The 23,549-nt window shown below is 46.5% G+C and overlaps 1 protein-coding gene across 5 annotated transcripts in view; it reads right to left on the bottom strand.

Annotated features, from left to right (window-relative positions):
* The window catches only part of LOC140399187 (ras-specific guanine nucleotide-releasing factor RalGPS1-like), an 839,817-nt gene that overhangs the window by 268,820 nt on the left and 547,448 nt on the right, over nucleotides 1–23,549 (bottom strand). For all 5 annotated transcript variants that reach the window (XM_072488521.1, XM_072488520.1, XM_072488522.1 and 2 more), the window contains exon 11: nucleotides 2,508–2,601. In XM_072488521.1, coding sequence (XP_072344622.1) covers nucleotides 2,508–2,601 — 94 coding nt within the window. The remainder of the gene's footprint in view (nucleotides 1–2,507; nucleotides 2,602–23,549) is intronic.

The following is a 23,549-nucleotide window of genomic DNA, read 5'->3' as shown; positions in this document are numbered from 1 at the left end:
TCCAGCTTTCCAGCGCAGCATCAAAAACATCCAAACGTCCGTACAGAGGCATGGTATAATAGAAAACTTCCAACCTGTATCCAACAAAAATCCAGGGAGGTGGCTTCAGCAGTGTAGACAGCTATTCACTAACTCTCGTCACCAGTTTTGTGAGGGCCACGAAGGATCCAGCACGAGTTTTAAGGATACAAAGTAATAACATTTATTTACAATAACATGTATAACAGCAGCAACTTCCCTTGCTGCACACTCCTTCCTGCTGTTTCCAAACGGGCCAGCTTTATTTATACTTGGAGTTTACTAATGGTTTCTCCGCCCCCCCTCATTGGGGAAGCTCATACTCCCACAGGATTGTGGGATTGTCATTAGTCTCCAGCCAATGGTAAGCAGGCAGGTTATAACACTTTCCCTCTGAACTTACAGCTACATTTAGGGGCATTCATCTGTGTTTAGACACTGATGTGGATGTGAACAATCCCGCGGCACCATTCAAACTTCGCCTCTTACACACAATGGCCAATGAAAACACCTGAACATAGGACAAGATGAATGCTCGCCTCAGGGTAAAAGTGTTGCCATTTTGATTGCATTCCACTGGGTTCGATTATTTGCTTTGCCATAGACAGTCGCCACAGTGACGGTGGCTATCCATCCAATGTTGACTCAATGGGAAGTACCATCAAGAACAGCACCAGCCCTTTCTGTGATGTAAAACTCGATGACTCGTCAGATCTAAGCCAGTTGTCCCCTAGTTGGCGCTCTGTGCGTAACCTCGGACGGCTGCTGTGGTGTTCTTTGTGTTGCTAATTCTAGTTTGCGTAGTGTTCACAAAGACCACAAATAATTTTAAATTGACCAAAGCTATAAATTTATTAACACTACTTAATTGGATTGGACACTTACTCCTATATAATACATAGTTGATAATAAACATATAAACTACACTTATCTACTAGTAATCTCTACACTATTACATTAACTATGATCTGCTCTCACTCACACTATCTTTCTTTTCTTGCGCTATTATGTATTTTCTTTTATTTCCTTTTCTTTTCATATACTTAATGATCTGCTGAGCTGCTCACAGAAAAATACTTTTCACTGTACCTTGGTACACGTGACAATAAACAAAATCCAAATCCTTCAGTCTGTTCTCTAGCTTTCTCCTCAACCTCTCACCCACAAGGCTTAGTATCAATGCCTTATATAGCTGTACATCTAGCTCCCTCTAGTGGTTGATTTATACATTACATTAATCCTTCTTTACATTTATGATAATGTCACAGCTGCCTTTATTTTCACTCTGATACTGTTGACTCTCCTCAGAAACACCGACTAGCTTGTCCCACCCCACTTCATATCGAGCAGCACCTTCTTAAACTTTGTTCCTTCCAAATTAATCAAGTTCAAGTCGTTTGGAGGTGGAGGCCACAGTGGGTTAAACAGTCGATCATTTAACATACGCTAATTAAGACGACTATTCAGATTGGTCTTGCAGTCTTCTGGATTCCTCCAGACAACACACCAGGTGAATTGCTAGTCCACTTACAATCCCAGTCTAGTCGTGTCCAGAAGTGGACTTAATCAGAGTGAGCTCATTTTAAAGACCTTTGGGAGCTCAACAACATCTACCAGTGTTCGTTACAGATCTCCACAGACCCAGCAGTATATGACGAATGTCTGCACTACACAAAGAAGCTCTCACAAGGAAACCTATAGACTGAGAACCACATTACACAGCGCATCTCTATGCATTATACAGTTCAAGTTTAGATGTAGTCGGCTGGTTAACTGCTGCCCACAATTTTATATCCTCTTCGTAGCATGAAGAGGTCTGTTTTCGCTTCTTAAAAATACGATCATTACTATGTGATGACAGCAGCCTCCCACACAAACTAACTCTGCCAGGACGGGGGAAAGCTAACTCCTCCACTTAAATAACTGTCACCCATTATGTTTGTTTTTCTTGTAATTCTGCAACCAGCCTGGTTTTTTTAAATAAAAGCTTCAGAAGCTGGTGTTTTAGAGGGAACCTATTTTTTTTCCCCTTCAGAAATAAAAAAGGGATACAGTATTAATGTAGTTATTTTGTTACTTTTATTGGATTTTAATCAGAATCATTTGTCACCATGTTTCGCTGTACATGAACCATATTTATATTAGAGAGAGTTATTTTTTTTTTTAAGTGTTGCGTTCAAATTACAACACTAAGTTTTGGTGTATGTGGTAACACAGTCAAAGCACTTTCAACTTTTAGTTCATGAAATCATCTTATCCAAACTAAAATTCCAATGAACATCATAATTAACAAACTGTAAATAGTCCAGACCCTGAGGCAAGGTCATCATTATTTCCAAGTTATTTGGCAATTCCCCATTGAGTCTCTTATACTTGTTTAAGCTACAGAAGTGTGTTGGCAACTGAGCATCGTGTTACGCAAGTTACTTCCCTAAACAATGCGATCTATCATTGAGTACTGTGGTTGTAAAACAATCAGATGCACTTACTTGTAATTGTCGTCTTCGACAAACTTCTGTAGCTCTTCGATGTACCGTACAGATTTCAAGTACTTTTGCACATGGGGTAATGTTACCAGGTAGTCTGTGATGGAAAGTAATGTACCAGCATTAGTCACTTCATCGCAGTGAGAAATGCAAGGTTAATATTTTTAGTTGCAAAGAATATTTTTAGTTGCAAAGAATATTTTCTTTCATTGAGAAACCTTGGGGCAGGTGTACAGCCCTAAATGCAGCACGTCACTTAGTCTTTCGCAACCAGAATCTTTCACCTGTCTCCATTTCAATAATATTCTGCTTTCCCATTCTTCCTTCCAAAGTGGACAACTTCACATTTTCCCCACATATTGCACCATCTAAGAAGGTTTTGCTCACTCACTTAACCTATTGAAATCCCTTTGTAGACTTCTTCACAATTTGCCTATCTACGCATTTCTGTAACATCAGCAGCAGCTTTGGCCACAATGCAGAAACAAACTGGACGTCTTCACAGCTTTGTGAACTAAGTTTTGCCTTCCATCCAAAAGACATCGTAAGGCATGAGCATTAATGGGAATAAATGAAGAAATGTTGAATAAAAGTAAAAGAATGATACAGTATGAATGACTGGCTCAATGATGATTTACGTTCTTATTCATTTGCCTATCGGTATAAATGCTGATGGCATCACGGATGGCCAAATCATTACAGCAAATTCATATTGATGAGAGGCCACAGCACCCTTTGGGCGGTTTTGTGGGGCAGTGGACCGCATCCCTGCCTCGAGTCCCACCTTAGGACTTGATGACCAAGGAAGGTACGTTCATAAAGTGGCTCAACAGGTCTCGTATCAACCTGCAAAAACCTTTCCTCACTCACCAATGAGAGGCAGTAAGAGTGGGGGAAGATTCCCAGTCAGCCATGAATCTGATGGAAACTCTCCATAGCTCCAGGCTACACCAAGCATGTAAGAAGTGCATGTTGCCATAGCAACCTTCCTTTAAGTAAACTGTAACACATCACCACTACCACAACATGCTTTGTAATCTTCCAACCCAAATAAAAATACCAGAAGGGAACATTTCTCAAAAAAAGGACGTGTCTTTAAAAACTCTTCAGCTGATTTGCATTAGATGCGAAAATTGTATTTTATTGTTGTGTTATTGCTTGGAAATGTTTTTTCTAAGATAACCATGTGGGCAAGTGAATTTAAATCCATTTGTGATTTGTTTGAAAGATTAATATATATCCTCGAGTACGGAAAATAATTTTCAAATTATTTCAGGTCCTCTTGAAATGTCTCAATGAATCAGGGAAGATATCTAGTAGAAAGAACAGCCCGTAGAACCATGGTCAGGTCTCGGTCAGATTTAGTGTCACCCCTAGAGCTAGGGGAGAGATGGCATAATGGTAATGACGTGCAATCCAGAGGCCCAGGCTATTGCTCTGGGGGACATGGGTTTAATTCCCACCATGGCAGTGGTTTAAAATTAATAAAATCATTCAATTAATACAATCTGGAATTGAAAGCTAGTATTGGCCATGAAACAATAATCCATCACCATAAAAACCCATCTGGCTCACTCAAGCGCTTTGGGGCTGCCCCCACCTGATCTGCCCTAAATAATCTACAGATCCTCAGCAATGTAGTTGAATCTTAACTGCAATTTTTTTTATTTCTACCACCAGTGTGCTTGACCTACAAGGTACAAATAACTAGTATTTATGAATCAAGCAGAATTTATTGAGCACGATTTTACATATTCTTAACAAGAAACAATGAAGACAACATAGATGTTTCTTATCTCTCAACATCCCAGAAATTGGTAGTCAGCACAACCAATGTCTCTCTCCTTTTTCTTTGAAGTGATGTTGAACTGTGTGCAGTAGAGTCACACTCCAGCAGCCGTGCTATCACTGCCAACAAAGGCACTGATTCGCTAACTTCTATCCCTCAGTCTCTCCTCATTTAGAATATCGAACATAGAACATACAGTGCAGAAGGAGGCCATTCGGCTCATCGAGTCAGCACTGACCCACCCAAGTCCTCACTTTCACTCTATCCCCCTAACCCAATAACCCCTACTAACCTTTTTGGACACTAAGGGAAAATTAGCGTGGCCAATCCACCTAACCCGCACATCTTTGGACTGTGGGAGGAAACCCACATAGACACGGGGAGAACGTGCAGACTCCGCACAGTCAGTGACCCAGCGGGGAATCGAACCTGGGGCCCTGGCGCTGTGAAGCCATGTTACCGTGCTGCCTCTTCTTTTGCACTTCCTCTTTTAGAAATGGCCCAAGTTCACCTGTCCTTTTGCCTGCAAAAGATGCAAACCATCTTCTATCACTCCACCTTTGCAATACCTGCTTCAAAGGTCATAAACTGAGACACAGATCTATCAGTTACTTCCTCCGACTGCAGAGGTTTACAATCCATCACAAACAAATGCACATTCCCTTTTGACACCAAACAGTCAGAAATAAAGTCACATTCTCTTGTCAACATATTTAACCTAAGCCCCACAGGTATAAGAAAATAAAGGTTCCCCCTGGCAAAGATCAATTAAAGCAATACACGGTTTGTTTAAACATAAGGCGGCATCCTAGAATAAATGTTAATTATTCCTTCAAAAGCAGAAAACCCTTAAACTCAGACTTTGTGGCACCATCAGTCATAAAGTCATCAAGTATAGCTTCGCACAAGCAACTGCCTACCTTGATTGGTTACTAATTGTCCAACAGAAATTCCACCTGATCATTTTAAAAGGGGCTAACTGAAAAGTTCATAAATATTAGTCCACCCTAATAAATCCTTAGAAATACTGTTGCCAAAATCATACATACCCATAAGCCACTCACTTCAAGGACAATTAGGGATGAGCAACAGGAATACTGGCCTAACCCAGTGGCACCCGCATTTGTGGAAGAATAAACAATAAGGCAAAATTTGGAGGATTTGAATGAGTGGGAGAGAATGTAGAAAAGAGGTTGTGGACACGCGAGACTTGGCACAGGATAGGTCAGATATTTGGATGAGCTGTAGTTTCTAAAACGGGGTGAAGTAATTTCAGCAGGACCGTCAACAAACATGGCAAAATTTCTCTATGTAAAACATGGACCAAAACTACTCAAAAATAACCACATACTTAGTATGTGGACTTTTTAATCTGCATATTATCTTAGTACTCTCAAAATCTAAAGGAAGAATTAAATCAAGAAAGAGGCTAAGAGAAGGATGTACCATCCATGACTAAGTAAGGTGGTCAAGGGCGGCATCCAACTGAAAGATAAGGTAAACAATGCTGTGAAGATTAGTGGTAATCCAGAAGTTTTAGAAACCAGGTTGGCTAAAAATAATAGAGGGAGAAATTTGAACAAGAGAGTAAATTAGCTGGAACCACGATATGCAGTATATTTGTATTTCCCAAAGGCATTTGATGAGCAACCACAAAACAGGGTACTGCACAAAATAAGAACTCTTGGCATTCGGGGGATAGGATCAATAGAGGATCAGCTATCACAGGATTTTTACGGAAAGAATGGGCGCACATTCTGTTCATTGTGTTTGCACCAGCTCTCTGAATGAGAAATTCTCCTGCCTTCTCTCCATAACCCTGCACATTGTTCTAAGGAAATCTTGTCACAACTCTACACAGCATTGGTGGGGCCTTGCCTAGAGTACTGTGTACAGTTTTATTCTCCTTATTTAAGGGGAACATATGTGGATTGGAAACAGTTCAGAGAAGGTTCGTGAGGCAGATCCTGGAAAGAATGGGTTGTCTTCTGAGGAAAGGGTGAGCAGGTTGGGCCAATACTCACTGGAGTTCAGAAGAATGAGAGGTGGTCTTATTGAAACACAAAAGATTCTGAGGGGGTTTGACAGGGTGGATGTTGAGAGGATGTTTCCCCTCATGGTGGAATCTAAACCTCAGGAACACAATTTCAAAATAAGGGGATCTCCCATTTACGACCGAGATGAGGAGAACTTTCTTCTGTCAGTGAATCATTCATCTTGGGATTGCTCTTCTCCAGGGATCAGTGGAAGTTGGGTTGTTGAATATATTCCAGATTGAGATAGACAGATTCTGGGTCAATAAGGGAGTCAAAGGTTAGGGTAGGACAGGCAGGCACGTGTCACAGCCAGATTAGCCTTGATGCTATTGAGCAGCCTCGAGAGGCCAAATGGGCTGCAACCTGCTTCTATTTCTTATGTTCTTATTTTGATGAGATTTTTCTTGAAACAATCTTTGTTAGGTGGTTAAAATATATTGACGCTATGAGCTTCATGTCACTTTAAAAGAAAATCTAGAGGCAAAGGATTACGTGGACTGTTCAGTGTACATTTAAGTATTGTTGTGAACAAAGAGCTTGGCAGTTAACTGGAGAGAGAAGGGAGCTGGCGTTCCAAGTCTGCAAGCCCCTTTGTCAAAAGCTTGACAAAGAGTCATCCAGACTCGAAACATTAGCTCCCTTTCTCCGTCCACAGATGCTGAGATAGTCCAGCATTTTCTGCTTCTGTTTCAGATTCCAGCATCAGCATTAATTTGCTTTTAGCTCAGCAGTTAACTGTTGCCTGCTGCATTTCCCATGGCAACGCCTCTACCAATCAAGAGTCCACTTTCCAAGCAATCAATCAGCACTCTCTTTTCAAGCAGGATAAATTGTTGTTCCTTCCACTGTTGCCATTTTCTTGCGAGCTGTCCTGAGAGCATGTCTCTTTTTTTCAGTAATACTCGGTTGTAAATCAATTCTGGACAAGGCACAAATGAATACGCCACATATGTAAGATAACAAGAAATTTGTGTGGTTCAGAACGTTCAGCAATAAACTTGCAGAATTTAGCTAATTGTTGCTTAAAACCTGTTAAAGTCATTTAATCGTGAACAACAATCCACTTAAGAGTTTTAGATCAGTATAATTTTCACATTTGACTAATCCTTCCGCTTGACTGCAGTTTCAACATTAACTGTTCAGAAAGGTTATAGCTCGTGTTGTCCGTACAAAGTGATCACACATCTGCGTTATGAATCAAGCCAATAGAAATCAGATCCCATCTGTGGATGCTACTCATCCAATATAATTATTCTTCCTGGGGCCAGTGACTTTTAAATTCAGATATTCCACCCTGTTAATAGCAGGGCACTTTCCTAAGGCCAGCACAATCTGGTTCACAATTGGCAACATAAACTCGTAACGTTGCTGAAGTGTCAATGCATGTTTTCCATGGCCCCGTAACGCTGGATGACTTCTTCCCTTCCCAGCTGAGGGCCATTGTAGAGTACTGACTAAATCAGTTCAGTCAGAGTCCAGGTATCAAATGGGAGACTCTCTGCTCTGTAGAGCTTAATTCATGACAAATCAGAAAATCATGACAAATCATGTGATTTCAGAAGATTTCCATCCGTGAGGACTTCAGTCTGACTGTAAAAACCTTCAGAAAAGTTATACCTGCTTGACCTGGGTTAATAACAGCGTACCATGTCCATAATTAATGTGGAGCACCCTCTCTGGCTTGGAAACACTTTTAAAATTTTATTTGCGGAAATGCAGCTGACTGCATTATGATTTAAAAAGATTCCGCTGAATGTTTTTTTAAAATTAAGCTTAGTACATTTCAGCTTTTGTATGTGTTGCAATCATCTAATTCACTCTCTGCAAAATAAATTAGAAATTGAATAATAATCAGTGCCGTTTACTTCCTGGTTTGCTGCCTGTGAGAATACAACACCGGGATTGGCTTCTTCGCCGGCTTGACGTCATCAATGGACACCGGAGAGCTCCAGGAGCCGACACTGGACTCAAACTAACATCAGATGTAGAGAAATCAACACCAGGGATCGCATGGTCTTTGCAGACAGCTACCTTTGAGGTCAGGGGCAAGTTCCGTCACCTCACCACTCACCGCAGGGCCATTGTGCACTGTGAACTGCTTCAGAAATTAGAACTCATCTACAAAACCAATTTAAAAAATAATATTTGCTTTATATTTTTTAGTCAGCAACTCAAGGAATAACATTATTTTATTAGCTTCAGAAAATACACAAAATCCTCGGAGCTTCTTTGATGGATTTAGCTGTTCAGTTTTTCCTTACAGCTACTGTAAACATACTACAGTGGGAGTTTATTTTTTTCTCAAACTGTAAGAAAAGCATGGACAAAGGTCCATAGATACGTTACATCGGGAACTAAACTGACTGATTAACGGCCGTCTCAAAAAACAAACTTACTGGGCAGCGGAGCACATGCATGTGAAATTTGACTACATCAAGTTGTCTAATTCCTTTGGTCAGGCAGCATATCCGTGCTTTGTTTCTAAGTAATGTTGCTGAATAAGATTTAAAGAAAAAACAATCTTTGAGAAATGAAAGACTTCTCAGCTGGCAGTCTCAATTGGCTCTCCTGCTATCGCTTGAAATAACATTCTACAAGACCAAAAGACCATAAGACGTAGCAACAGAAGTAGGCCAATCGGCCCATCGAATCTGCTCCACTATTCAATAAAATCACGACTGATCGGAAATGAAAGGGGAGGCACAGTGACTAGCGCCGCTGCCTCGCTGCGCCAGGGACCCGGGTTCAATTCCGGCCTTGGGTGAATGTGTGGAGTTTGTACGTTTTCCCCGTGTCTGCATGAATTTCCTTCGGGTACTCCGGTTTCCTCCCACAGTCCAAACGTGTGCAAGTTAGGAGGTTTGGCCATGCTAAATTGCCCCTTAGTGTGCACGGATGTTTAGGTTAGGTTCAGGGGTTATTGGAATAGGGCGGGGAAGTGGGCTTGGGTAGAGTGCTCTTTCAGAGGATCGGTGCAGACGTGATGGGCCAAATGGCCTCCTTCTGCACTGTAGGGATTCTATGATTCTATGATATGCCTCAACTCCACTTTCCTGCCTTATTCCCATAGCCCTCGATTCCTTTACTGATTAAAAATCTGTCTACCTCAGCCTTGAACATACCTGACGACCCACAGCCCTCTGCAGTAAAGAGTTCCATAGATTCAGTATCCTCGGAGAAGAAATTCCTCCTCAGCTTTGTCTTACTCTGATATCATGCCCTCTTCCATAAGGGGAAACAACCTCTCAGCATTGACCCTGTCAACTCCCCGAGAATCCTATACATCTTAACAAGGTCGCCTCTCATTCTTCTAACTCTAAGGTGTACAGGCCCCACCTACTCAATCTTTCCTCATAACCTCACCTCATAAGAAAATCTCTCCTTACTTGCGATCAACCTAGTAAACAATATCTGGACTGTCTCCAGTGCAGTACTATCTTTCCTTAAATAAGGAATTGGGGGCTCCTAACCAGAACACCCAACTTCAAATTAATAAAATACACAGATGGCATTTAAGGAGCCAAGTGCTCTCTTTCAGAATATTGTGCAGTGCCATGTTGTGGTCTTGTGCTACTTAACCGGATGATGATGAAAACGAAATTGTCACTCATTAGAAAAATCTATATAGTTTCCTGTTTCAGGATCATGGACGAAAACCCCCAACAATTTGCAATTTGTAAAACTGTGAGGAGAGGATACTTAGCCCCAGGAGTGATACTACTGGCCAATAGATGTTTTTCATGTTAAGACAACTTTAATTTAAACACAGAATCAATCACATTAGCACCACAGTAACAGTTAATAGTTAAAACAGTTCTTAAATAAAAGTAAAAACTGTAACTTGCTCCCTACACCTGCAACTATATATATATATTCCAATTAAGCAAATCAATGTAGTTCAAAAACCACTTATAAATAAAGTTAACAATCAGGTTTACTTGAAGTTTCTCTTTGCAAAGACCTTTGAGAGAACTGTCCAGGAGCCAGCTGAAGCCCTGTCTCATCAGACTAAAATTCTATGGCAAACTGCAAACGTACACAGACTTGGGTACACCCACTAATTACATCATAAGGTATTCTTCGGTCTTCTCCAGGATGAAGAACCATCCTTCATAAATTATCTACACCTAGGGATCTTCCAAAGTCAAAACAATGTTGCATTAGTCATCTACGTAAATGGTTAAAACCAATGATTACCACACTTTTATGACCCCTTAGTCACAGCTTTAGCAGACACACTTAAATCAGGATTTTAAATAACATTACTGCAACAATTATAATATATATATAACAATTTCCTACATTCATCACATCTCCTCCCCTTAAAAAAGATGAAGCAGCAATATGAAAAGATGACTTCATTTTTCAAAGCCTTTTCAATTTTAAATACTACATACATGGAGCTCTCAAAGCATCCTGCACAAATATGGTCTGATTGCAAAGCAAGTTGATATTGCTTCTAACTTCGTTGTGAAATGAATCCATTTGAATAAATTACATTCTAAATAGTTTGTGCCTCGCACCTGGGTGGAATTTAGAAAATCAACTTTTTTAAATTCTATGCACTTGTTCAAATACACACGGCCATTTCGGTCCCTGGGTTTTGAACGTACAAGAGTCCAAGGGGTCATTTCCAGGCTGTGCACTCTTCCACATTCATCAGGACAGATGAATGTCCAAAAATAATCTTTATTAGTCGAAGACTTGCTTCCTCTGACTGAGGGGTCAATTACCAGGGGGCACAGATTTACGGTGATTGGGAGAAAGATAAGAGGGGACATGAGGAAAAACGTTTTTCACCCAGAGGGTGGTGGGCGTCGGAAATGCTCGGCCAAAATCGGCGGTTTAGGCTGAAATGCGCAACTCATTGAAAAGATACATGGATCGACATGTGAAGTGCTGTCACCTGCAAGGCTTTGGACCAGGTGCAGGAAAATGAAATTAAAATGAACGGCTAGGTTCTTTTCTCTCTCTTTTGGCTGATAGAGATACGATGGGCTGAATGGTTACATTTCTATGGTCCTAGATGAAACCTCACCTATTCAGGGCATTAATCAAGGGTACAGGGAGTTAGCCAATCTGATGGGGTGCATATTTCCCTGCTATTCTCAGACAAGGAGGAAAAGGAGAATGCTCATAAAATAAAAGCAAAATACTGTGGAAGCTTGCGATCGGAAATAAAAACAGATTGCAAGAAATACACAGCAATTTTAGCAGCATCTGTGGCGAGTGAGAGTCAACATTTCAAGTGGCATTTGACTCTGCTTCAGAACTGCCAGTACTCCCCATAACCCTTAACTCCCTTGTTGATCAAAGATCTGTCTAGCTCACTGTTTTATATGGAAGAAAATTCCAAATATTAAGGGGTCTCCGAGTGAAGAAAATCATCCACATCTCCAGCTTAAATGGGAGACCTCTTACTTTTCCAATTGTCCTCCCTTGTTCTAGGTACCCTACAAGAACAGGCATCCTCTCAGCACCTGCAGCCTCCATGGAATCTTGAATGTTTCAATAAGGTCACCTGTCATCCTTCTAAACTCCAACCGGCCCAATCTTCTCAACCTTCCCTCGTAAAGTAACACATTCATCCTAGGAATCAGCCTAGTGAACCTTCTCTGATCTAAGTAAATCCTTTCTTAAGTAAGGAGAAAATTACGATCCCAGAACAGACCCCAGCAGTGGCTTAGATACTGGACAGAAACCCCAATATTTTATTTTAATTTTGAAAGGCCGCGTGGAAAGGATAACTCACTCCAGGAGTGATTCTATAAAGAAATAGGGATAAAGTAAATTAAAATAAATTTTCTAACTAACACAGTATTAAGATATCTTTAACATCACACCAGAAAATAGCTTACAATTACCCCTTCAATAATGCTACTCAATACAGTAACCCTGAACTGCTATGTTTATTCCCACTCAAACAACAAAGGGGGAAAAAAATTCAGCTCTCAATCCTCTGTTAAAATACCATTAGCACATAGGAATACCTCCTATACAGAAACGTTCTTTGAGAAAGAGAGATCTTCTGGTGCTGCTTTAAAGAAAAGATCTGACTCCTGTCAGAACCATGCAGAAACTCTGGCTGTATTTATTCAGAAGCTGTTTCAGCTAGTTTGTTCACCTACCCAACCACATTGCTCTTCTGGTTGCAGACATATCTTTTAACTGAACTGCAGAGGGGAAACTGCTTGACATCTGCTCACAGTTTCATCGAGAACTCCACCGACCTTCTTTCTGCACAATGCCCGATAACTCAGCTCCACACAGTAACGACATCATCTTACCAAGTTGACATCTAATTAACTCCACAGGGAATCCCCTTAATCTAAACGAAACTGCATTAGCCCAAGCTTTTAACGCTGGCTTAATTGCATCCCTGGCTCCCAAAACCTTGGTTGTCTTTAAAACTAGGATTTCTTTTAAAATATGACTGCAGCAGTCAAATTCTAACTTTGGCTTTAACCCTTATGGCACCAAATAACTACAATACAATATAGCTAAAATTCCTAAATTCATCACAAGACCAACACTGTACACAGGAATTCCTTTCTCTCAAGAGGGAATTTAGTCTCTGGAATTCTCTTAGCAGACAGCAATGAAGGCTGGGCCATTGAATATTTACAATGCCGAGCTAGATAGATGTTTGATTGGCAATGGAGTCAAGAGTTAGGCTTTAATGCCAAGGATTTGAGTGCGCTGGAGAAGAAATAGTCTGAAGCTCACCTGCACCTTAAAACAGGTTTATTTCCATCACAGGAAAGCAAAGTCACAGACTCTCCCAGTTCCTTGCAGACATCCGGGGTTGACGGTTCACCATCAACCAACAGTGGAATCTTCCAGTCCTGCCAAAGTTGATGGGGATTTACTGTCACGACACCTGGGGCTGGTGCACAGTCAATTGCAGCCCCCCGAGTCGCAACGCAGATGAAATAAGATTTTATTTAAAATACCCGAGGTTGAGCCCATTAACTACAGTCACCAGGTTTGTAACTTGAACACAAGTAACCTTTTATATGTACAATATTATAACTCATATTATAACTAAACAAACAGAAAATGTAACTGACTATTTAATACCCTTTTCCCAACCCTCCCTTTCTAATTACCCCCACTTTCTAGACATACACACACTCACAGACAAATAATACAGAGGTGAAAGGGTAGTGAAAAGGGGACAAAAATATTGATAAAAATAAAAGGATAAAGATCTTTGATGCACTGGGATGATTTCCAGTTAAAGTCTTTCTGAAGTTCAGCTTTGGCTCGATGCTTGAGATATTTCAGGTTCACTAGCAAAGGCACCCACCGTTTTCAGAACTATAATGCAGTTATTTCAGAGAGAGAGAGAGAGAGAGAAAAAAGAGAGAGAGAGATCCTTTCACTTCGAAGTCTAAAAGCTTCTGCCCAGTTCCCTCAGAAAGCACCACACAGGAACAAATCACTGACAGTTGTCACGTAGAACACTGTCCCTGTTCAACCCACCTGTTGTTAGATAGCCAATCGATCCACCACCCTCAAACCTGGTTCATAAGGGGCGGGATTCTCCGATATCGGCGCGATGTCCGCCGACCGGCGCCAAAAACGGCGCGAATCAGTCCGGTATCGCGCCGCCCCAAAGGTGCGGAAGTCTCCGCATCTTGAGGGGCCAAGCCCTCACCTTGAGGGGCTAGGCCTCTCGCCGGACTGATTTCCACCCCACCAGCTGGCGGGAAAGGCCTTTGGTGCCCCGCCAGCTGGCGCGGAAATGACTTTGCTGGGCGGCGCATGTGCGGGAGCGTCAGCGGCCGCTCATGGCATCCCCGCGCATGCGCAGTGGAGGGGGTCTCTTCCGCCTCCGCCATGGTGGAGACCATGGCGAAGGCTGAAGGAAAAGAGTGCCCCCACGGCACAGGCCCGCCCGCGGATCGGTGGGCCCCGATCGCGGGCCAGGCCACCGTGGGGGCACTCCCCGGGACCAGATTGCCCCGCGCCCCCCCAGGAACCCGGAGCCCGCCCGCGCCGCCGTCCCAAAGGTGGTTGAATCCACGCCGGTTGGCGTGGGTTGACAGCGGCGGGACTTCGGCCCATCGCGGACCGGAGAATCGCTGGGGGATTCCCGCCGACCGGCGCGACGAGATTCCCGCCCCCGCCAGATCTCCGGTTGCGGAGAATTCGCGACACGGCAGGTGCGGGATTCACGCTGGCCCCCAGCGATTCTCGGACCTGGTGAGAGGTCGGAGAAGCACGCCCAAGATCCTTTTGGTGCAGAGGAATCTGGCCTCACCTCTTCAAAAACAAACCTGGGAACACAGTGTCCTGAACAGCAGGCTGTTCCAAATTTGAGACTTTGCCTGAAAGGCACATCATAATTATGGATCCACAGACCAAAATAATAAAATAACATAAAAGAAATGCAAAAAGGAAATTGCCAGGAAGGACGGGTTACATTCCATATGCGCGCCCCCGCCGGGCAATGTGTAGCAGGGTGCGGGGGGGTGGACGGTGGACTACAATGGGCCCAGAAGATGCTGTCGGCTGGAGAGCTCCAGCCTCAGAGTGAACTGCTTTATATATTCTTACAATGACCCCCTAATCATTCCCCAATTGGGGACGGCCCTGCTTAATGACCAATTTAGAGCCTGCATTCCATTGCAACTCAAATTCAACGTTAACAATGGAGACAGACAGAAAGTGGAGTTGAGGTCACAATCAGATCGTCCACGATCCCACCAAATGGCAGAACTGGCCCGATGGGCCGAATAGCCTGCAGCAAGTCATGTTGCAGCTGTATAGAACCTTAGTTAGGCCACACTTGGAGTATAGTGTTCAATTCTGGTCGCCACACTACCAGAAGGATGTGGAGGCTTTAGAGAGGGTGCAGAAGAGATTTACCAGAATGTTACCTGGTATGGAGGGCATTAGCTATGAGGAGCGGTTGAATAAACTCGGTTTGTTCTCACTGGAACGAAGGAGGTTGAGGGGAGACCTGATAGAGGTCTACAAAATTATGAGGGGCATAGACAGAGTGGATAGTCAGAGGCTTTTCCCCAGGGTAGAGGGGTCAATTACTAGGGGGCATAGGTTTAAGGTGAGAGGGGCAAGGTTTAGAGTAGATGTACGAGGCAAGTTTTTTACGCAGAGGGTAGTGGGTGCCTGGAACTCGCTACCGGAGGTGGTGGTGGAAGCAGGGACGATAGTGACATTTAAGGGGCATCTTGACAAATACATGAATAGGATGGGAATAGAGGGATACGGACCCAGGAAGTGTAGAAGATTGTAGTTTAGTCGGGCAGCATGGTCGGCACGGGCTTGGAAGGCCGAAGGGCCTGTTCCTGTGCTGTACATTTCTTTGTTCTTTGTTTGTTCTAGCACGGTAGCACAAGTGGGGGGGGGGGGAGGGGGGGGGGGGGAGTGAGGGCTTAAGGGGGTCAGTGCAGACTCGATGGGCCAAATGGCCTCCTTCTGCACTGTATATTCTGTGTTCAAACAGCCAGGGCTAATGTAATGCAGAAATGTGGCAGAACGAGCGGGAACCTTGCACTCTTGCAGCCCGTCCATTTTCTCACAGGAGGTGCAATCAGCAAAGCTCTATTTGAGTGCAAATCTGAACGGGCAACTATAGACCGGTGAACCTCACGTCTGTAGTGGGTAAAGTCTTGGAGGGGATTATAAGAGACAAGATTTATAATCATCTAGATAGGAATAATATGATCAGGGATAGTCAGCATGGCTTTGTAAAGGGTAGGTCATGCCTCACAAACCTTATCGAGTTCTTTGAGAAGGTGACTGAACAGGTAGACGAGGGTAGAGCAGTTGATGTGGTGTATATGGATTTCAGTAAAGCGTTTGATAAGGTTCCCCATGGTAGGCTATTGCAGAAAATACGGAGGCTGGGGATTGAGGGTGATTTAGAGATGTGGATCAGAAATTGGCTAGCTGAAAGAAGACAGAGGGTGGTGGTTGATGGGAAATGTTCAGAATGGAGTTCAGTTACAAGTGGCGTACCACAAGGATCTGTTCATAGAATCATAGAAGTTTACAGCATGGAAACAGGCCCTTCGGCCCAACCAGTCCATGCCGCCCAGTTTTTACCATTAAGCTAGTCCCAGTTGCCCGCACTTGGCCCATAACCCTCTATAATAGAATCATAGAAGTTTACAGCATGTTCTGGGGCCGTTGCTGTTTGTCATTTTTATCAATGACCTAGAGGAAGGCGCAGAAGGGTGGGTGAGTAAATTTGCAGACAACACTAAAGTCGGTGGTGTTGTCGACAGTGTGGAAGGATGTAGCAGGTTACAGAGGGACATAGATAAGCTGCAGAGCTGGGCTGAGAGGTGGCAAATGGAGTTTAATGTAGAGAAGTGTGAGGTGATTCACTTTGGAAGGAATAACAGGAATGCGGAATATTTGGCTAATGGTAAAGTTCTTGGAAGTGTGGATGAGCAGAGGGATCTAGGTGTCCATGTACATAGATCCCTGAAAGTTGCCACCCAGGTTGATAGGGTTGTGAAGAAGGCCTATGGAGTGTTGGCCTTTATTGGTAGAGGGATTGAGTTCCGGAGTCAGGAGGTCATGTTGCAGCTGTACAAAACTCTGGTACGGCCGCATTTGGAGTATTGCGTACAGTTCTGGTCACCGCATTATAGGAAGGACGTGGAGGCTTTGGAGCGGGTGCAGAGGAGATTTACCAGGATGTTGCCTGGTATGGAGGGAAAATCTTATGAGGAAAGGCTGATGGACTTGAGGTTGTTTTCGTTGAGAGAAGAAGGTTAAGAGGAGACTTAATAGAGGCATACAAAATGATCAGGGGGTTAGATAGGGTGGACAGTGAGAGCCTTCTCCCGCGGATGGAAATGGCTGGCACGAGGGGACATAGCTTTAAACTGAGGGGTAATAGATATAGGACAGAGGTCAGAGGTAGGTTCTTTACTCAGAGAGTAGTAAGGGCGTGGAATGCCCTACCTGCAACAGTAGTGAACTCGCCAACATTGAGGGCATTTAAAAGTTTATTGGATAAGCATATGGATGATAATGGCATAGTGTAGGTTAGATGGCTTTTGTTTCAGTGCAACATCGTGGGCCGAAGGGCCTGTACTGCGCTGTATCGTTCTATGTTCTATGTTCTATGAACACTATTCATGGAATGGGCTTTGCACAACATGCCACAGCTTCCACTGAGAATTCTTTTCAATCTAATGGGACAGTTCATTGTGACCGGAACATTGAGCGGCAGCCAAATGTTTTTGAACGAAAAGAAACTCAAAGAGATTACACGTTCAACTTTACTGCAGCTAGCATCTAACAGAATTGACGCAATATACCTCAGGAAAGTGAAGTTTGCTTCCAACACGCTTTAGTAAGTGGTCAGTAACAGCTGCCTGATCCCACTCCTCTATCAGCAGGACCACAGGCTTCTCACTAAGATTTCCATTTCCAAAGTGCAGCACAGCGGCAAGCATTACTTTCCCCAAGCTGCTCCTCACTCACTCGTGTGTCTCCGAGCTGATTGATGGAAGGTTGTAATGATGCATTTTTGAAATTGAAGAAGGATTTTAGCAACCCTTAATGGCACACTGCAGGAACAGCTGGGCATTGTGAAGGCTGCTATTTGGACAGTGACGTCATTATTTAGTATAGGGTTCCTGCCTCATTGTTCCAGCTCAGATTATGTTCTTTGGTGACAGTTACTAACATCCAGAAGCTTTCAGCAACAATGGGCGCGATCATCCGCAAAGATTTCTCAGTGTTGTAGCGAGCGGGAACTGCTGCGGGCTTCCTGGTACTCAGCCCAGCGTGGCTGGCAACCCTATTCAATGCTAAGTGGTCCACTTACTGAGACCCTGCGGCCTTCCCGCCACAACTGAAGGCTCGCCAGCAGATTCGCCGGCACCGCGCTGGCCGGTCCCCCGCTAACAAGGTCGAGCAGCACTTAAGCTGCACTTGCCCCGCCAACCCCAGCCAGATCGCTACAATGGCGCCCAGGGCTCCAGCTCCAAGATTTGGAGATGCAGTTCTGGGGAGGTTGCTAGACGCAGTGGAGGCCAGGAGGGATGTCCTGTTCCCCCGAGGGTCCCGGAGGGCAGCCAATGCTGGACAAGGTGGCTATAAGGGCCGAGAGGGTGACTAGGAAGACTGACCTCCAGTGCCGGAAAAAGGTCAATGATCTACACTGGGCAGCACGAGTGAGTCGACACCAACGCCCTCCCACCCCCCTCCCCCAAGACCCTTCCGCCCCCACGCGAGCATCCACCCCCCAACTCTCCATGCGACCCTGCCAAACCTCCCTCCACACATCTCCCTCTTCAACCACCCCCCCCCCCAATCCTTGCTTCACATCCCCACCTCCCTCAAACCCCCCTCCCTCAAACCCCCCTCCCCCCTCCAATCCTCCCATTCCACCAGTGTGAACCACGTGTGTGGCTAACAATGCCCTCTCCATCTCCTCAGGAAAAGCTCTCTCACAACCGTTGGAAGAGGACCCAGACTGGCAGTGGTGTGCTGGACATAAGAATCCTCACCACCTTCGAGGTGCGTGCCCTGGAGGTGACAAGGGGACAGGGCAGTCACCAACGCGGAGGCTGGCAGACGCCACAGAGGTGAGAAACCACTGGGCCCTACCCAGAGGACATGCCAAATGTGGGTTGTAATTACCTTACTGAATGACCCATTCCTCCCACTGACCACATGTCCACTCTCGAACGGGTCATCCAACCAACGAGCCGGCCCATCCCAGATGGACCCCTCTCCAGCCCTCCCAGGAGAACACCTCGGAGGAGAACACCGAGGATGCCACCATAAATAGTCGCGTCACAGCTGTCATCTCCACCCTCCAGCAGAGCAGATACAGGCACCTCGATGGGAAATGTTAGTAGTCAGGGTTCTGGGACATAATCTGGTGAACACTGCTGCTGATGTACATCAGGTGGAGGCAGGAACCCTCGGGCGAGACCGCATTCGGAGATCCCAGGATCCAGCTGGGTCACAGCCAGAAGCTGAGCCTGTGGAACAAACTATCCCGGAGCTGATGGAGTTAGAGTGGCTAGGACATTCAGAGGGAGATGTGTCTCTCAGAGCGACACTCCAGCAGGTACATAGATGCTTGGAGGAGTCCCAGAGGCTACAGGCGCATATACTGTTTTCGGCATTGTTTGGCACTGAGGCCAACATTGCCTGGACGGCAACCGCAGTGAAGAGCCTGGTGCACGACATCGGCACCATTACTGAAGGTGTCCAAGGCGTCATGCAGTCGGTGACGGCCATGACCGAGGGTCTTGGCGGACTGTCTGACTCAAATGGGGACCTGACCCAGTACCAGGCTGACCATGATGAGGTTCTGCGGGACATATCCCTCTCCCAGGTGGGCATGAACAAGATGCTGCGGAGCTTGACCCAGTCACTAGGGAGAATTGCCGAGGGCGTCGACGTGATAGTGCAGGTATTGGGGAGCCGCTAGGACTGGCAGAGCCAGATGATGCAGGGGCAGCCGGAGGTCGAACCAGCTGTCCCTCCATCTCAAGGTGAACCCCGGGGTCACATAGAGGATGCTGGTGCCAACACGCACCCATCCCATGGAGTGGCGACGGTGGCCACCAGCTCCCCAAATTCCACCCCTCTGATGAGGCCGCGTCTTGCAGCCCAGCACATGGCACAGGACATTGAAGGCCGCCGGACGTGCCAAGCAGCTGGCAGCCTCCACCTCTGATGTGCATCTTGGGGACACACCTAGATGTAGTGGTAGAGCTTGGAGGGCCAAGCACATCGAGTATCACCGAGCGCTAGGAGGGCCAAGCACATCGAGTATCACCGAGCGCTAGGAGGGCCAAGCACATTGAGCATCACTGAGCTCGAGGAGGGCCAAGCACATCGAGTATCACCGAGCACTAGGAGGGCCAAGCACATCGAGCATCACTGAGCGCTAGGAGGGCCAAGCACATCGAGCATCACTGAGCGCTAGGAGGGCCAAGTACACCGAGTATCACCGAGCGCGAGGAGGGCCAAGCACATCGAGCATCACTGAGCTCGAGGAGGGCCAAGCACATCGAGTATCACCGAGCACTAGGAGGGCCAAGCACATCGAGCATCACTGAGCGCTAGGAGGGCCAAGCACATCGAGCATCACTGAGCGCTAGGAGGGCCAAGTACACCGAGTATCACCGAGCGCGAGGAGGGCCAAGCACATCGAGCATCACTGAGCGCGAGGAGGGCCAAGTACACCGAGTATCACCGAGCACTAGGAGGGCCAAGCACATCGAGTATCACCGAGCGCTAGGAGGGCCAAGCACATCGAGTATCACCGAGCGCTAGGAGGGCCAAGCACATTGAGCATCACTGAGCTCGAGGAGGGCCAAGCACATCGAGTATCACCGAGCACTAGGAGGGCCAAGCACATCGAGCATCACTGAGCGCTAGGAGGGCCAAGCACATCGAGCATCACTGAGCGCTAGGAGGGCCAAGTACACCGAGCGCGAGGAGGGCCAAGCACATCGAGCATCACTGAGCGCGAGGAGGGCCAAGTACACCGAGTATCACCGAGCACTAGGAGGGCCAAGCACATTGAGCATCACTGAGCACTAGGAGGGCCAAGTACACCGAGTATCACCGAGCGCGAGGAGGGCCAAGCACATCGAGCATCACTGAGCGCTAGGAGGGCCAAGCACATCTAGCATCACTGAGCACTAAGAGGGCCAAGCACATCGAGTATCACTGAGCACTAGAAGGGCCAAGCACATCGAGCATCACCCAGCGCTAGGAGGGCCAAGGACATCGAGCATCACTGAGCACTAAGAGGTCCGAGCACATCGAGCATCACTGAGCACTAGAAGGGCCAAGCACATCGAGCATCACCCAGCGCTAGGAGGGCCAAGCACATCGAGCATCACTGAGCACTAAGAGGGCCGAGCACATCGAGCATCACTGAGCACTAGAAGGGCCAAGCACATCGAGCATCACCCAGCGCTAGGAGGGCCAAGCACATCGAGTATCACTGAGCACTAGGATGGCCAAGCACATCGAGCATCACTGAGCGCTAGGAGGGCCGAGCACATCGAGCATCACCGAGCGCTAGGAGGGCCAAGCACATCGAGCATCACTGAGCGCGAGGAGGGCCAAGCATATCGAGCATCATCGAGCGCTAGAAGGGCCGAGCACATCGAGCATCACTGAGCGCGAGGAGGGCCAAGCACATCGAGTATCACCGAGCGCTAGGTGGGCCAAGTACATCGAGCATTACTGAGCACTAAGAGGGCCGAGCACATCGAGTATCACTGAGCACTAGGAGGGCCAAGCACATAGAGCATCACTGAGCACTAGGAGGGCCAAGCACATAGAGCATCACTGAGCGCGAGGAGGGCCGAGCACATCGAGCATCACTGAGCACTAGGAGGGCCAAGCACATCGAGCATCACCGAGCACTAGGAGGGCCAAGCACATCGAGTATCACTGAGCACTAGGAGGGCCAAGCACATCGAGCATCACTGAGCACTAGGAGGGCCGAGCACATCGAGCATCACTGAGCACTAGGAGGGCCAAGCACATCGAGCATCACTGAGCACTACGAGGGCCAAGCACATCGAGTATCACCGAGCGCTAGGAGGGCCGAGCACATCGAGCATCACTGAGCACTAGGAGGGCCAAGCACATCGAACATCACTGAGCACTAGGAGGGCCAAGCACATAGAGCATCACTGAGCACTAGGAGGGCCAAGCACATAGAGCATCACTGAGCACTAGGAGGGCCGAGCACATCGAGCATCACTGAGCGCTAGGAGGGCCGAGCACATCGAGTATCACTGAGCGCGAGGAGGGCCAAGCACACCGAGTATCACCGAGCACTAGGAGGGCCGAGCACATCGAGTATCACCGAGCGCTAGGAGGGCCAAGCACATCGAGCATCACCCAGCGCTAGGAGGGCCAAGCACATCGAGCATCACCCAGCGCTAGGTGGGCCAAGTACATCGAGCATCATTGAATACTAGGAGGGCCAAGCACATAGAGTATCACCGAGCACGAGGAGGGCCGAGCACATCGAGCATCACCCAGCGCTAGGTGGGCCAAGTACATCGAGCATCATTGAATACTAGGAGGGCCGAGCACATCGAGTATCACCGAGCACGAGGAGGGCCAAGCACATCGAGCATCACTGAGCGCGAGGAGGGCCAAGTACACCGAGTATCACTGAGCACTACGAGGGCCAAGCACATAGAGCATCACCGAGCACTAGGAGGGCCAAGTACATCGAGTATCACTGAGCGCTAGGAGGGCCAAGTACATCGAGTATCACTGAGCGCTAGGAGGGCCAAGTACATCGAGTATCACTGAGCGGTAGGAGGGCCAAGCACATCGAGTATCACCGAGCGCTAGGAGGGCCAAGTACATCGAGTATCACTGAGCGGTAGGAGGGCCAAGCACACCGAGCATCATCGAGCGCTAGGAGGGCCGAGCACATCGAGTATCACTGAGCACTAGGAGGGCCAAGTACATCGAGTATCACCGAGGGCAGCAGGGAAGGGGGGAAAACGGCACCATCGGGAGTGGGAAATTGTGACACACAATCAACACTCTTGTGCACAACCAGCATGTTGTCTCTGTCACTTCCTTCCGCAATGCGGGCCGACCTCTGAACCATTGGCCCATCTCTCCAGGCAGCACACCCTCCCGTGTCACCCACCCACTGCAGTGTCCAAAAGTGCCCTTAGTGTTGGGTGGGGTTACTGGGTCATGGGGATAGGGTGGAGGTGTGGGCGTGGGTAGGGTGCTCTTTCCAAGAGCCGGTGAAGACTCGATGGGCCAAATGGCCTCCTTCTGCACTGTAAATTCTATGATAATCTATGAATGTCGACCTCCAGTATTAATCTGAGCGTATTATTCCTTTTCCAATCCTGAGGGCGTTGAGTTGCATTGTCTCCTACCTTCTCTCCTAAGTTCATCACAGACCAAGATCCAACCTAGCACCTTCAGTTGTTCGTTCGATGAACTCACTTGACTCCAGGCAAACCAAAACATTTTCAAAATCCGCCAGGCAGTCCTGAACCTAATAGCCATGAAGTATCATTTTCCTTTGAATTGAAATTGCTTTTTGTTTACTCAGTGGTAAACTGAGATCTTGAATGGTGGCAAACTGATTCAAGCTTATTCAGCGAGGTTGGCTGATTGTTCAGTCCCACTGGTTGGGATATTCACTACTGCGAAGTCCACTGGCTCTGACAAACAGCTGGACTGAATCGGCTTTTTCTGTGTGTT

Source organism: Scyliorhinus torazame, chromosome 22 (genome assembly GCF_047496885.1).
Source record: "Scyliorhinus torazame isolate Kashiwa2021f chromosome 22, sScyTor2.1, whole genome shotgun sequence".
NCBI classification, from domain to species: Eukaryota; Metazoa; Chordata; class Chondrichthyes; order Carcharhiniformes; family Scyliorhinidae; genus Scyliorhinus; species Scyliorhinus torazame.
The sequence above is the reverse complement of the archived record's forward strand: the minus strand, read 5'-3'. Positions and strand labels throughout refer to the sequence as shown.